At 40.3% G+C, this 14893-nt stretch overlaps 1 protein-coding gene across 1 annotated transcript in view; it reads left to right on the top strand.

Moving 5' to 3' along the window:
- Positions 1-14893, top strand: part of ROCK2 (Rho associated coiled-coil containing protein kinase 2) — a 172326-nt gene that overhangs the window by 66531 nt on the left and 90902 nt on the right. Inside the window, exons 2-3 of the mRNA XM_074991276.1 lie at positions 8361-8442; positions 10461-10561. Coding sequence (XP_074847377.1) covers positions 8361-8442; positions 10461-10561 — 183 coding nt within the window. The remainder of the gene's footprint in view (positions 1-8360; positions 8443-10460; positions 10562-14893) is intronic.

Here is a 14893-nt window from a genome sequence, read left to right as displayed (position 1 = left end):
TTAGGCTAATGAGGTGCTGCATGTGCAGCACAACACCTCATTGCTATTTTCTGCTCAGGCTCATTCACATGCTTCCTTCAAAGGAGGGGGCTAGCATAGACAAGCTCTTTGTGAATGCACTTTTATCTTTTCAAAAACATTTTCTTACTATCTGACATTAGTAGAAGTCTTATTTGGCAGGTGTATGCAATTTAAATTTTAAATAGAAAATCTGAAATTGTTAAATGTGATTTATATTTAGGAACATTGTCATTACCTTTTGATACAGTTACTTCCAAAAGTGAGACATTTATTTCAATAGAATTGTTAAAACATGCTTTGCAAACTGAGTTCCTTTCTAAAATCTTAAACATTTCTATGAATAAATGTATGATAAAGTTCTGATTTGAAGGAATTTTCTACTTAATTGATAGTGCTTCCATATTAGTGCAGAAACAGGAAGTAGCATAGACTGGTCTTTTAAGCTACATTCTCTAGTATAACGTATTGGTGGGTATTTATTCAAAGTATTTAAGCTAATTGTTTAGACCATGATGGTTTATAATAATTACACCATTTACCTGGGAGATGTTCCAATTAAAACTCTTGTGTTATTCTACCAATGTTAACGGACTAAAATTGCAGTCTGTGATCAGAAACTTTCTGTATTCACTTTGTTATATTTTGGACCACTGTCAGAAAGCTTTACTAAGCTGGTGACTCTTTTAATATTACAGTTAGATCAATATCTTGTGACTTGTCAGCATTGGAAAGGAATACTTTGTATGAATTGAAACCTGAACATTAGTTTGTTTTGTTTCAACTCTACTTCTCATTAGAATTTTTTGTTTTTGTTTTGTTTTACTCAGAGTATAAATTCAGTTTGGGGCAACATTCAGCTGAGATGATACATCCAGTTACCAATATGGGAGAGTAAGAATCAGAATTAATTTGCTATCCCGTGTTCATCTGCTGAATCCCGTTGTGTGAAAACCTAGAGAAACCAAATTAACAGGAAATACATTACCCTTAATACTACTGGCATATTTATTTTGCATTTTTAATTTTAGGAATCAGTGGATCTTTGTTTGCTACTCTTTTGAGAGCAATTCCAAATTGAAAATTAAAACCAACCAAGGAATTTATAAATACATAGTGACATTTTGCTCTCGACAGGTTATACTAGGTCATAGAATATTCTGTGGTTGCGCTCTCACAGCAAAAGTAGATATAGAATTTTTTAATCTGTTGCTCAAGTCTGAAGACAAAAAGGGAAACAGATAAGCTGTAGGAGGGGACAAATGGTGACATTAATAAAAGAGGACATAATATTTAATAGATATATTTCTGGCTGAAGTACTTGGATGATTTTAAAGTTTTTATTGCTAATTAAACAGTGTAATAGTGGAAATAATAAACGTCTATAAAACTGGTGTTCAACAAGCAAGTTAGGAATATACTTCTCTCACCTCCCCTCCAATTTGTCTACCTTATTCACCTGCTAAATTTCATTTTAAAGTCAAATAATTTAATCATCATATAACTATTACATTTCAAAAAGTCTTCCAGAGCAATAACAACACCTTAAAACAGTTATGTTGCCAGCATTATAACCATCTGCATCGTCTTCTTCATGTACCCCTACTTAATATTTTGCTTCAGAAATATCCCAGGAGAACAGATGAGTCTTCCAGAGTGTCCTGAAAGTAATTTGAAGTCAGATTTTGGTTATCCAAGTTATGAAATTATTTCTAGAGCTCAGGGTTCCACATCAATACCCTGTCACCTTCCTTGTCCTGTTGCTGCTTTGTGTCTGCCAGCTTGATTTCTAATAGCAGGTGCCTCAATATGGAGAGAAGTAATCACTCCAGCAGGCCCCAAACCATTTAAGGGTATGTTACAGTCTCATGTGTAAATTCATACTAGGGAATATTATATGGTTTTAATCAGTTAAAAAAACACTGGTTTATCAGTTCAAGAGTACATATTCATTTTTTTAAGAGTCTGTAGTTTCAATCATTTGACTCCTAAGTCACCTAGATGACTTTTTTTCTAGACTAGGAATGTATTGAAATCACTAAAAATGTAATTGGTGTTTTACATTGTGGGACTTTGAAAAGATGTTTTGAGATCTGCCAACTTTTTGTTCTGTTTTAATCAGATAAAATACTACATTATTTCTCACTCCCCTACTCACCGGATGCTTTCCCCCTGCCCCCCGCCCCCCATAAAAGGCAGATCTATTATAGTGAAAATAATGTGGAGGTCTAATTTTTATTTTAAAATTGTCTTCTGCAAATAAAGGCAATATACATATTAGAAACATGGCATTTTTCTCAAACATCCTCTTTACAGTGCAAGTTTTTTCCAACTTTTCTGATTCCTGGTATCACTTTCTGTCTTGTCCACAGTTCAAGTTAGGGATGTGGGATGTATGAAACAGGTTTTTGATTACCCTGTTTTTTAGGGCATGATAAAACTGTGTAAATTAAAGACAGTCAGCATCCAGCTTCTCTAAAATAATATATTTAATTTCTCTCCGCTGAATTTGATGCTAGCCTAAATAGTGTTGTGGATTTTTTTTTCATTTTGTTTTGTTTTGGGGGTGGTTTTTTTTTGTTTGTTTTTTTTGTGCTTTTTTTTTTTGTTTATATTTTGAGGACAGTTTTGGTCGTGGTATGATGGGTTCTAAATCTGAGTAGGCCAGGTCATTCAACTGAATGGGGTTCATGCCTACATCAACCTTGAAAAGCCATTATGGCCTTACAATTAAGTGCCAGTCTGGGTGGGTCTGATTCTATACTGATTTCAATGGAATGACCTGAAATATATATTAGTAGATAATTTGGCACTTTTCTTCCCAGTTGTCTTGTCAGAGTGAACAACACACACATTTATCTCTTTTAAAACAAAAAAGCAGTCCAGTACCACTTTAAAGACTAACAAAATAATTCATTAGGTGATGAGCTTTCGTGGGACAGACCCACTTCTTCAGATCACAGGCATACCAGAACAGCCTCAATATTTAAGGCACAGAGAACTAAAAATAGTCATCAAGGTTGACAAATCAGAAAAATATTATCAAGGTGAGCAAATCAGAGAGCAGAGGGGCAAGAATTAGATAAAGCCAAGCATGCATACTTGGCTTTATCTAATTCTTGACTCCCCCACCCCCGTTCTGCCCCTCTGCTCTCTGATTTGCTCACCTTGATAATATTTTCAATGTTCAATGTTTGTGTGAACCTTACTCTGCTTTTTTTGAAAAAAAATTTACAAGACCTTTCTACCATTTGTCCCAAGAATAGAGTAAAAACTGCAGAAGTATTGGCCCTTTGGGTTTATCTTCAGCTTGCAATTTTATTTAAAAAAATTATTTATAAATATCACCTAAAACAAATAGGCAAATTCAGGCATAAACTCTAGACTTCTGAAATGGTACTTGTTTATTCCAGGCCCTGATTTTGTTGTTGCACTTTGTGGACAATACACATCAGAAATTAGGAATACTTCTATACTAGTGGAAAGTGGGTTGTTCAGGAGCCAGCAGACAAAGAAAAGATTTTTGGATAAATAGCCTGATTTTAAAGTAGCTCAGGGGCTTCTTCCTGATCCAGCAAACGTATAAGATATCTGGTCTATGTAGCGCCCCAGCTCTTAGGATAAGATGGAATGACTGGTGCTACTGAAGCCCCATAAGGTTGTGCTTGTTCTGAGCAGGAGCTATTATGAACTTTCAGTCATTTGTTCCACTTTCTAACTTCACCTGTCTCCCTTTCACATTACCTCTGTCTTCGCCTTCATTCTGAATAGCCTAATGTTTTGTTTGTTGAGTAAGTTTAAGTTGTTTTACAAATGACGTATATGATTGTATAAACTGCATTGCGCATAGTTCTGTATATAGATAGTATTGATTCATGTAATCTGACAGATTATGAATTGCGCCTGAGGTGTATGTTAGTAATGTTCAGGAAAGCTTACATAACTGGATTATCTACATTTTCAGTGAATATACCACATGCTGCCAACTGCAAGGGCTCTTGTACCTTCCTTTGGACCACCTGGTGCAGGTCCATATTAGAGATACAATGGTAGATTAAATGTATTATGGGTATGAACTGGTATAGCAATTCTTATGTTCTTGTGACAGCATGTTCCTATGATAGTATATTTATAAAGGGAGAATAGTAACAGAGAGTAAGCCGTGCTAGTCTATACACTATCAAAACAAAAAGCAGTCAAGTAGCACTTTAAAGACTAGCAAAACAGTTTATTAGGTGAGTTTTCGTGGGACAGACCCGCTTCTTCAAGTGGGTCTGTCCCACGAAAGCTCACCTAATAGACTGTTTTGCTAGTCTTTAAAGTGCTACTTGACTGCTTTTTGTTTTTATAAAGGGAGAAGTTACAGAATTGAAATCTGTATCTAAGGTGTAGCTAGAAATGCGTATCTGGGATTGACTTTTCCCCTAGTGCTGGCCAGGCCTTAACTAACTCCTCTGCCATACTTGGCCAGAATCCACAACCACGTAAGCATAGAACAAAAACAGTCCTATCCAGCTTGTGTCTTTCTTTGCACTGGTGCACTGAGCCTAAACTTTTCCATATATTTTCTTATGAGAGTGCATCATGAGTGTTTTACGACATTCAGGCCTGAACACAGTGAATATAATAAATGCTCTCCAATGATCTGAACTGTGTAGTTGTGGGGAAAAAAAGGGATCTCTTTCATAATGAATATTATTGACTGTAGTTTTGTTTGGTAAAATGTTGGTATTTAAGAAGTTTTTGTCAGTATATTTACATACAAGATAGTGGTTCTGTTGCAAGTATTCTACAGAGTCTTCATTACCCAATGGACATATTTACTTCTATGATCTTAATAAACAAGAGCATAACAAAAAAAAACTAAGCTGTCCTGTAACACCTTAAAGATTAACAATTTTATTTATTAGGTAATGAGCTTTTGTGGATAAGACCCATTTGTAGGGTGAACACATTGCCCTATGGCAAATATGAGACACGGGTCTTTGGGGTTAGTGGACTGCTGTCTCATGTTCCTTGGCGATGGGGACTGCTGCCTGACGTTGAGGAACCAGGGATGAGGGCTGTGGTGATGGTGGTGCCGACAATAGGGATGCCTCAGACTTGTGGCAGGGTTGCGGGAAGAGAATGTGGCAACTCCCTGAGGCAGGGATCCAGGGCAGGAGGGGCTGCCAGCCAGGGAATGGGGCAGCCACCTCATGGAGGAGTTTCCTCACGGCAGGAGATGCCTCCCCTAGGCATGGGGCTCCAGAGAATGAGGCAACTGCCCCATGACAGAGCTTGCCAGCAGCAGGGGCTGGCACCTTAGGGTACCAGGGAACAGGGCAAATGCCCAGCAGAGGAGCTCCCTGGCAGCAGGGGCTGCTGCCCTGAGGTACTGGGTGCTGGGGAACTGGAGCCCCACAAAATACAGGACAACTTGCCCATTTTCTTAAAAAGTCAGCTTAAAAAACAGACAGTCCTGGTAAAAATGGGACAGATGGTCACTGGACCCATCAGAACCTGATGAAGGGGCCCTTACCCATGAAAGCTCATTAACTAATAAATACAATTTAGTCTTTGAGGTGCTACAGGACTGCCTTTATATTAATATAAATTATAAAAACATTACAGTTAAATATTATTGCTTACTGGCTTCCATGATCAGGTTGAATGCCTAACATCTGTGGACAGCTGTGTTGTCTTTTTTTGGACTCTTCTTCACAAATTATAGTTCCTGTTACATAACATGCCATTACCCTTATAAATGTGCAAGTATGGTATGCTCTAGTATTTACACTTCAATAGTCTTGGGTTAGGTTAACTTAATTGCAATAACTTAATTAAATGAATTCTCCTCAGGCATGTCATACTGCTGTTCCCAAGAAGGAACAGGCTGTGTGCCTAAATACTAAATTTATGTTGTCGCGCCCCCCACCCTGGTGGCGCCGGTAGACTGCCCAGTGGCAGCCCCATGCACTCACTGCTCAGGATCTGGGCCGCCCACCCTCATCCTCGATGGTGGGGCTAGTCCGGCTGCTGGAGCTGTGGAGACAGAACGGGAGAGGGGAACGAGCCATTAGTCCCAGACGCTGGTCCCCATGTCCCTGCTCACTTCCCCTGTCCTGGGAGCCCTGCGATGCGTACGTCTCGGGGATCCCCACATGTGTGCCACAGGCACGGGCTCCCCCCTTGTCATTCCACCCCCCTCCCAGTCCCTGCATGGCCGGGTGGCCCGTGGTGCTGAGTGCTGCGTGTGGTCTGGGGAACATTGTTGTCCGGGGTCCACGTGCACCGGGGCTGGCAGCTGTGTGAGTGGCCTAAAGCTACTCCGAGCAGGACCCAGTGCCCCCTTCCCAGGCCCCAGGGCAGCTGATGTATACGCCACCTAGCTGTGGGTCCCTCCAGGAACTCGGGCAAAGCAAGGGTGGATGGGGCTTGGCTGGACGGCCCGGATGCAATGTCAATGATGAGGACCCCCTTGTTTAAGCCCTTGTCGTCGTTGGTGGGGTCCAGTTGACATACCAGCCGTGGGTGCCTGGTGCTGGCTGCCGGTCCTGGGCGCTCCTCACCTTCCATTGCTGTCTTCGGCTTGGTGTCTGTCTTGGCTGTGTCCAGGATGGCGACTGGGGGTCCCGCCTCCTTGTTGTAGGGACGGCTTGTAGGCACTGTTCCTGACCACCCGGCTGTGACCCGGGCCCTGCAATAGCCCTGCTGGAGTTCTTTAACTTTGGACCTGACCTGGTCTGGGGTGTGGGTAGGGTGGTCCCGACCGATCAGACCATTGGACAGGCACTCAAATGCCATGGCATTGCGTCTCCAGACCCCCATCTGGGGAAGGATCTTCTGTCCGGGAGGGGGCCCAGCACTTTGGGGCCTGGCTCACCTCCTGGGTGGGCTCCTTGCTGTCCTTGAGGGAGCTGCTGGGGTGGGCGAGGGTCTGGGTTACTGGCCAAGAGGCCAGCGTGGGTGACAGGCTGGTTCAGGTGTTGCAGCACACAGCGTGCTGCAGAGCAGCATGGGCTCCTTGATGCCTGCATGCTCTCAGCTTCCTGCCTGAGGTTTGTGGGAGCCTGCGGCCGGACTCTGGGTCCATTGAGCTCTGCTTGTACTGTGAGCAGTGCCGCCACCTGCCAACTGATTGGTGCTATGGAGGACTCCCTCTTTTGAAAGAGCCATCCATGGAGCATCTACACTTGATCTGTTTCAAAATAATATTTCAAAACGAGGCGCTCTTCCCACTGTTGGAAGGGAGGACCAACTTCAGTGGAAAGGCGCCATTCTTTTGAAGTTCATTTTGAAATACTGCTTTGTGTGTGTATGGAGACGCTCTGCGGGGAATTTCAAAAGAGGGCTGTCTTTCCGCCTCAGTTTTGAATGTACTTGCTAGTGTAGATGCGGCCTATGTGTTAATGTTGTAGTGCAGATCTTACATTGTACTCACCTTGAGGACCATCTCAGCCCTACTTTTTGATTTTTTTCTCACCTGATAAATTTTTCCCATCAGTTCCCCCCATCTGCTGCTGTGGATGTGGGATTTGGATGCTCTCATTTTTCTGAATGGAACTTCCTTTAACACTTTTTGTTTCTTGATGCCTGCACAATTTATGTATTTGTGGAGGCAGCATGTTGAGCTTTGGGTTTTACAAGGAGGAATCCAGTTGATATGGGGTCTTCAGAGGAAAAATTTTGTGATCTGTGGTGTCCAGCCAGTTCTGAAGCAGTAGCCACTGCATGTATTACTATAGTGAGCTAGTCCCCATATTCTGAAAATATATTTATCGTTCAAGCCAACTAGCCACACTCAGCCTGCTACGTAGCCACATGTGGATAGTGTCTGGCATGTTGCACATCAGAGGTAGATTCTCACTCATCTGTCCCAATTCCCTTCAGTGTTGATAAGGGCAATACATATTTACAATACCTAAACTATTTTTAGTGGTCATATTCTTTGTACTTTTTTTATACTTAGGTTTTGGTGAACTCTTTGCTGGCCATTCATGAAGAGCTACTGAAGCCACTTATTCTGTACAGTGGCTTTGACAATTAGTTTAGAATGAGGATGGGGCCTCAGGGAAAATATTTAAAGTTGTAGGGAAGTTCTGGCCTGTCTTATCTTAGGGAGTCTGATTTTAGTTCAGAAACCCAGTAAGTGATATCATGAGTGAGGGAGAATGCTAAAACGCTGCTACTGTCCTTGCACCTGTGCAGTCCTTTTGTGTTCATTAAAATACCTATATTTGCGTAATGGGACTGTAGTCTGTGCTTGAGTAATATATAACCACACCTCTTAAATAGTTTTAAAAGAAATTTAATTCTGAAATTCTAGAGTTTCCAGTTAACTTATTTTCTTTTCTTTACAGGATGGCCTGAATTCTTTGGTCCTTGATCTGGATTTTCCAGCACTGAGGAAAAACAAGAACATAGATAATTTCTTAAATAGATGTAAGTTGCATTTACGTTTGATGTTGTCATGATTGTAGTATAACATTCTTTGAAGCTGATTGTTTAGAAATACTACCTTCTGCATATAGGAACAAAACAGAGCTTTCCCTCTAAAAACAGCATTCCTTTCTCACTAGATACCTGAGAGCCCATTGCTGTTGTGATGTATCATTACTAAAATTTCATTACTTTTATAGATGAATTGCAAAGTAGTATTAGTATACCAATTGATACTAAAGGATAATTAAAACAATGCTAGTGGAACGAATATTTTATGATGTATTATCCTTACTTTATGTTTTAAGTACCAGTTGCAAAATTCGGTAAATGACAAGTCTTGCAGTTATTGTTGAGGTTTTAGTATAGTTCGCAGAAAAAGTGTAATTACTTAAAATGGCATCTACTGTCATAAATGTTAAATAAAAGTGTGCTTTTAATTAATTCAGAAACGTTTTTCTACCACATCTCAAATGGATTTTAAACTGTGGTTGTTTAGTTTCAGTGTTTGTTTTAGGTACATCTTTGCCATGTAAATTAATTTACTATGTCTCTCTGTTAAGGCACTTGAAAACATAGCTGTTGTCTATGCAAGGAAGAGTTACCCAAATATTCAGTCTTGTTTTAAAACCATTTGGAGCTTCAGTATAGACAGAGCTAAACTAGAACTCAAGCTTGTCAGCTGAAAAATTGCAGCCACACAGGGAGATATCCATGCCTTTCAGATGAAATGTGTTGTAACAGGATGCATATAATTCAGGAAATAACAGGAGGAAACATAACTCCATTAATGTTTACAAAAGTCTGGGAAGCAAAAATTCCTTTGGCTATTGCTTACTTAAGGTTAGTATGGCCCAGAGATCTGCCCATCCCATACTGTGGCATGGCCCTTTAAGAGACTGAAAGACTGAATTATATGTGCAAGGATCTGACAGAAATGAAGCAGTCCTGGGGGTAAGAAGCATCCTGGAGAAAATCCCATTACTTTGTCTTTAAGGTCCTAAGCCTGGGAGCTTTCCAGAGAGGGGGCAGCAAGGCTCCCCACTCACACAACCAATTGGAATCTCCCCTGCCAATTGGAGAGAACCTTGGAGAAGGGCACTGCCTTGCTCTGTCAGAGCAAAAGAGATGCCAGGAGATACCAGCAGTATAAAGCTGGACTGCTGAGCAACGTGAGTGCTAATTAAACAAAAGGGGCTAGCTGAGGCAAAAACTGGTAAAGGTCCCACAGTTGGCTAAAATACAATTCGGCTCCAGAGGGGGGAGACCTTGGAGCTTCTGTTCAAGGAAGCACTGAAATATCTGACTGACTGAATCCAGCTGCATGGAGGACAGTCTGGGAGATTTCTGAGTGGGGAGAAGGTGTGGAACTAAGTAGTTCAGCCTTGCACTAATGAGAAGAGATGAGGGTTCCTGTTTAAAGATTAACTGACTGGAAAGGCACACCTCAAGAAAGAGACACAAAGGGGTCCTGGACAGGAGACTGTTCTCTGGTCTGTGTTGTGAGAAACATATTCAGTAGTATGCAGAACCACTTGACTACTATTGAATTCCAGATTGTACCTGCTACACTGTGAAGTATGCTAGATACTTTAACATTCCACCCTTATCAAAAGAATGTTAGTGAATAGTGGCAGCACAGCATGTGGCAGAGAGTAAAAGTTGGAAAAGTTGAAGGTTGTCATGCTAGATTTTTCAAACCTCCAGAAACATGTTAGCAGTTAATGTGTATTTTTTAAGCCATTAGGTAAAATACAGCTGAAATAAGACTATTACTAGTTTTCACAAGTAAAGGGAGCTGCTAATTCAGCTGTTTACCAAAAAAATACCCGAAACACTGCAGTTACGGTTTTTACTTCCAAGCAAATGGGTTTAAAGACAATGCAGAAGTTGGCTGAACATTTCAAACATTTGTGTTCAAATGGCTTGTTTTTACTGTCTGAACTGAAAATATTACAAGAGGTATCCACACACTGCTATAGATATGTTTTTATGATATCATTCTTCCCAACTTATTTTAGATGAGAAAATTGTGGAAAAAATTCGAGCTTTACAAATGAAAGCAGAAGACTATGATGTTGTTAAGGTGATTGGAAGAGGTGCTTTTGGAGAAGTACAGTTGGTAAGAATGTCTACTAATCACCTGATTACAGCTTGCCAGCTAAATTTATTGCACCAACTAGATACTCTGTTAATGCCACACTTTTTAATGGGAAGTATGCAATTTTTAAAAAATGAATTATTTGAAAATTCTCTGCTTGTTATAATTTGTATTCCATGTTAAACATAAATTTTTTGGCATGAAGTAACCCAAAGGAATTAAATGCTAAAATTAAAATAACACTTTCCTGTGCTGAAACCTAGTAGTGTATTGGAGATCATAAAATGAGATCATAAAATACTTAACCATATTGGTGAGTTGCCAGGGAAAGAAGTGGAAAGTAGTTCCCCTTTCTAGGGCAGCTACAGAGCATTTAACTTATGCCAGTTGTGGGGTTTTTTGGCCACAAATGGGCACTATATTGTAACAGTATCAGAAGACCTCCTTTGCTGGTAAAGTGCCAATACTGCAACAAGAAGGCTTTCTCCACCGTTCTTTCTTGCTCTTGGTACAAGGAAAAATAGGTTTTTTATAATGCACTCATAACTATTATTTTTTACAAATAAGGTTTTTGGTCCTAAAATTTAGACAAGAAATTTTGTTTTTAATTTAAAAAATACAAATAGTTTGTTTTCAAAGTATATTACCCAATATGGTTAAGAATTTACATAAAAATGACATCACGTTTAAAAAGACCCAGAATACTCCCATATGCTTATTTGTGTTATCCATAGTTTCCTTTACATTTGATTTTGATGTGGCCAAGGCTGCCAAGTGCTCTTGTAGCTTAAATTTGAAAATTAGAAGAGAGAGAGAGAGTTGGTTTCATTGGCTTCTCCTTATAAAAAATGGTTGTAAATATAATAGACATAGGACTAAGTGGGATCTGTGTTAGAAAGTGCTTATAAATTTTATAGTTTTGTGATATTTATTTCTAAGGGCGGGGAAAGAATATTTTTGCTCTTTGCCAAGAAACATAGCTTTAAGTAGTAACAAAATAACACTTCAGCAAAGAATGTAGAAATACTTGGAGAAGCTTCAATGAAATTAGACACTTTCAGTCCATTTATAAAACTAAAACTGATGAAATAATAAAAAGAGAGTCAAGAAAAATATCCAAAGTATTTTAATAAAGAAATGGTGAAGAAAAACAGGGCACGCCCATAAGGCTCATGACAACTTTTGTTATTTGTATTGCTGGTTTCCCCTGCTGCAGTGGCTTTGGTCCAAGCTGGATTAATTTTCAGAGAGGAATATTGTAGAATTCATGTGTCTTGACCAGTAAATATATATTTGGACTGGTTAATGTAAATAGGAAAAGTTCTCATCTTCTATCTCTACACTTAATATGATAGATTTATTGCTGTTTTAATTAGAGTCCTCCTTAAAATTACTTTCACTAAAATATTTGTTGTGTTGTGGCTTAAAGCTTTTTGGAGAGTGTCTTAGATGCAAAATATGCCTAATGTGCTTTCTAAAGTGAAATAATAGTTTGGAAGGTAAATAGGAGAAAAATACTACACGATTCATGGGAAACTTGTGTGTTTGGGTGTGATTCATGTGAGTAGTATGAAAAAGCAGTGATTTTTTTTTTTTTTTTTTTGGCAAGGTTATCCTTGTCTGACAATGTGGGACTGCATTTTTTACACACATACTGCCTCTGGGTAAGCTTTGCTGGGTTTCAGCAAAGTTAATATGGAGCCCACAGAAAGTAAGCATCCCAGAGATGACCATCTATCATCAGGGCTTTAAAGATGCACTGCTGGTATGGGTTGTAGCTTCCTCATCCAGCACCATCAGGTCGCAAGGGTGCCGGATGAGGAGATTTGCCAAATGAGGGGAGGTCCATCAAGCTGCCTGGAGGGTGGGGGCCCCACTCCTACAAAGCTCACCTGAAGGGACTACTACTTTCTCCCCCTCCGTCCTGCAGGGGTCCTTGCCAATTGTGAGATGTTGCCAGACGAGGGAGTTTGATGCTATATGGAGTAACCTATCTGTTCTGAGTGATAGAAAAGAAACACTATCTTAGAGCCCCATTTGACAGAAGAAGAGCTACTACAAAGATTTTTGTAAGGTGAAAACTCTCTATAGGTTTCCCTTCTGTCTGCCTTCCACTATCAATTCATGTATCAAGTGTTTCTTTACAATACATCTAATAGAGATGTTTTGTTTCAGTTCTCCATAGAAATGGTAGTGCTTAGGACAGGTACTGCACTTGATTCATGGGCTAGGAGAGAAAGCCAGAGTACAAATGGGCTAGCATGAAGTGCTGTCCTTCCTCCATAAGATCAGAAGGTGGAGAAGAATGTTGTAATTTGTAATACATTCAAAGAATTCGTAATACGTTTAAATAAAAATATAAATGTTTTTCATTTGGCATTGATTTCAGCAAAAGCACTAGGCAAAGGCCTAAAATAATTGCTGGGTGTCAAGGGAGGGAATTTTGACACACACAGATTTGCATAGCTCTTTTGTACATTTCATTTTATACCACCAGTAATATATTTTAAGAGAGATAATCTAGATTTAGTTTTGCTCTCTCATAAGAGTATTATAATTTGCCAAAAATTCTGTGAATTTTATACGTATCAGTTTAAAAAAAGACCTCCATTTTGGCGTTATTAGCCTTGTATAATGTATACAAATTGTAACTGAGTATGTTTCTATTGCTGAATCTAAAATGGCAGTGAAATAAAAACCACTATTCATGGAGATGTACAAATGTTAGTCATGATGAAGGTATACATTGACATTGTGGCTTCAAAAGGTTCAGTACAAGCTAAGCCCTATCACTTTCTGATGCATTCATCGTATAAGTCTTTTCAAACAGTCAGGGATGCTGATTTGCAATAACTAAAATGTATAGCTCAGTTTACAACCAACATAGGAGTTTGCTTTGGCAGGCTCTAAAAATAGAGGGCTCCATAATAGCATAAGAATGGCCACACTGGGTCAGACCAGTGGTCCATCTAGTTTAGTATTTTGTCTTGTGACAGTGGCCTGTGCTAGATGCTTCGGAGGGCGTGAACAGAGCAAGACAGTTTATCAGTAATCTATTCTGTTACCCAATCCCAGCATCTAACAGTCAAAGGTTTAGGGACAACTAGAACGTGAGTTTGCATCTTGGCTAAAAGCTATTGATGGACCTGTCCTCCAAGAATTTATCTAATTCTTTTTTAAACACTGTTATGCTTTTGGCCTCCACAGCATCCCCTGGCAATGAGTCTCACAGGTTTACAGTGTTTTGTGTGAAAAATTACTTCCTTACATTAGTTTTTCATGTTACCTATTAATTTCATTCGATGACCTCTGGTTCTTGTGTTATATGAAGTGGTAAATAATACTTATTTAGTAGCCCCACATCATTCATGATTTTATACACCTGTTTCATTCTCCCGCTATCTCTTTTTTTACAAGATGAGTTTTTTTTTTAATTTCTCCACCATGAGTAAAATAAGATTGAAGATTCAAAATAAATCAGTAAAAACAAAACATTTACCTTTTCTTGGAACAGTTCATACCATTCTGCATCATAAATATTGTTGTAGTAAAGTAAGCCAAAAAGATGGCATATAATCTATCTAGCAGAAGTGTCATTCTGCATTGGAAGCCAATTACCCCCAGAATTTGGAGCTCCTGTATGGCAGCCTCTCCAGAAAGGAGATCTCATGTAAATTAGTGGGGTCTGTGCAGCCAACCTGCCAGCTTCTGTCTTGAGTTGGCTGGGGTCTGAAGGGGTACCCACGCATGCCTCCCTCTGGCTTTTGCCTGGGGCTGGCCAATGTCAGGAGCTGCTGTATAGGTCAAGGAGTGAGGGCAGGAGATAGAGAGCTCCGGGCAGGGGCCAGGAAGGTGTGGGGGAGTTCATGGTGCAAGGTGCAGGGAAGGGATGGAGGGCTCCGGGTGGGGGTTCACAGGGATGCCCAAGACAGTGCCACTTCAGCAGCCCAGGGCTGCCCGCAGATGCAGGGGTTCTGTTAGTTGCCTGGGCTCCCCCAACCCGTTCACAAATTGGAGCTATGGGCTGTGGTGGGGAAATGGACTGGGGTGCTACTGTAATGTGTGGGGGCCAGCACGGGGAGCTGAGGAGGGGAACCTTACCCATGGCCCCTTTAGATCCTCTCCCCTAGCCAGCTACTGTCTTACTGGTGTGACTGTTCCCTCTCCCCCCGCTTCATAATCCCACCCCCCCTTCGTATTATGGAAGACAATCCCATCCCAGGCCCATAGCATTTTCCTGGCACAACCAAACCATAAACTTGACTTAAATTAGGATAAGAGGAAGCTGCATAGCAAATTTGGTGGCCCAAGCTCTTACAATTTAGAAGGAATTCTTGAACAAACAGACTCATG

This window comes from Carettochelys insculpta, chromosome 3 (genome assembly GCF_033958435.1).
Source record: "Carettochelys insculpta isolate YL-2023 chromosome 3, ASM3395843v1, whole genome shotgun sequence".
Classification (NCBI taxonomy): Eukaryota; Metazoa; Chordata; order Testudines; family Carettochelyidae; genus Carettochelys; species Carettochelys insculpta.
This window is presented reverse-complemented; position numbering and strand designations above follow the sequence as displayed.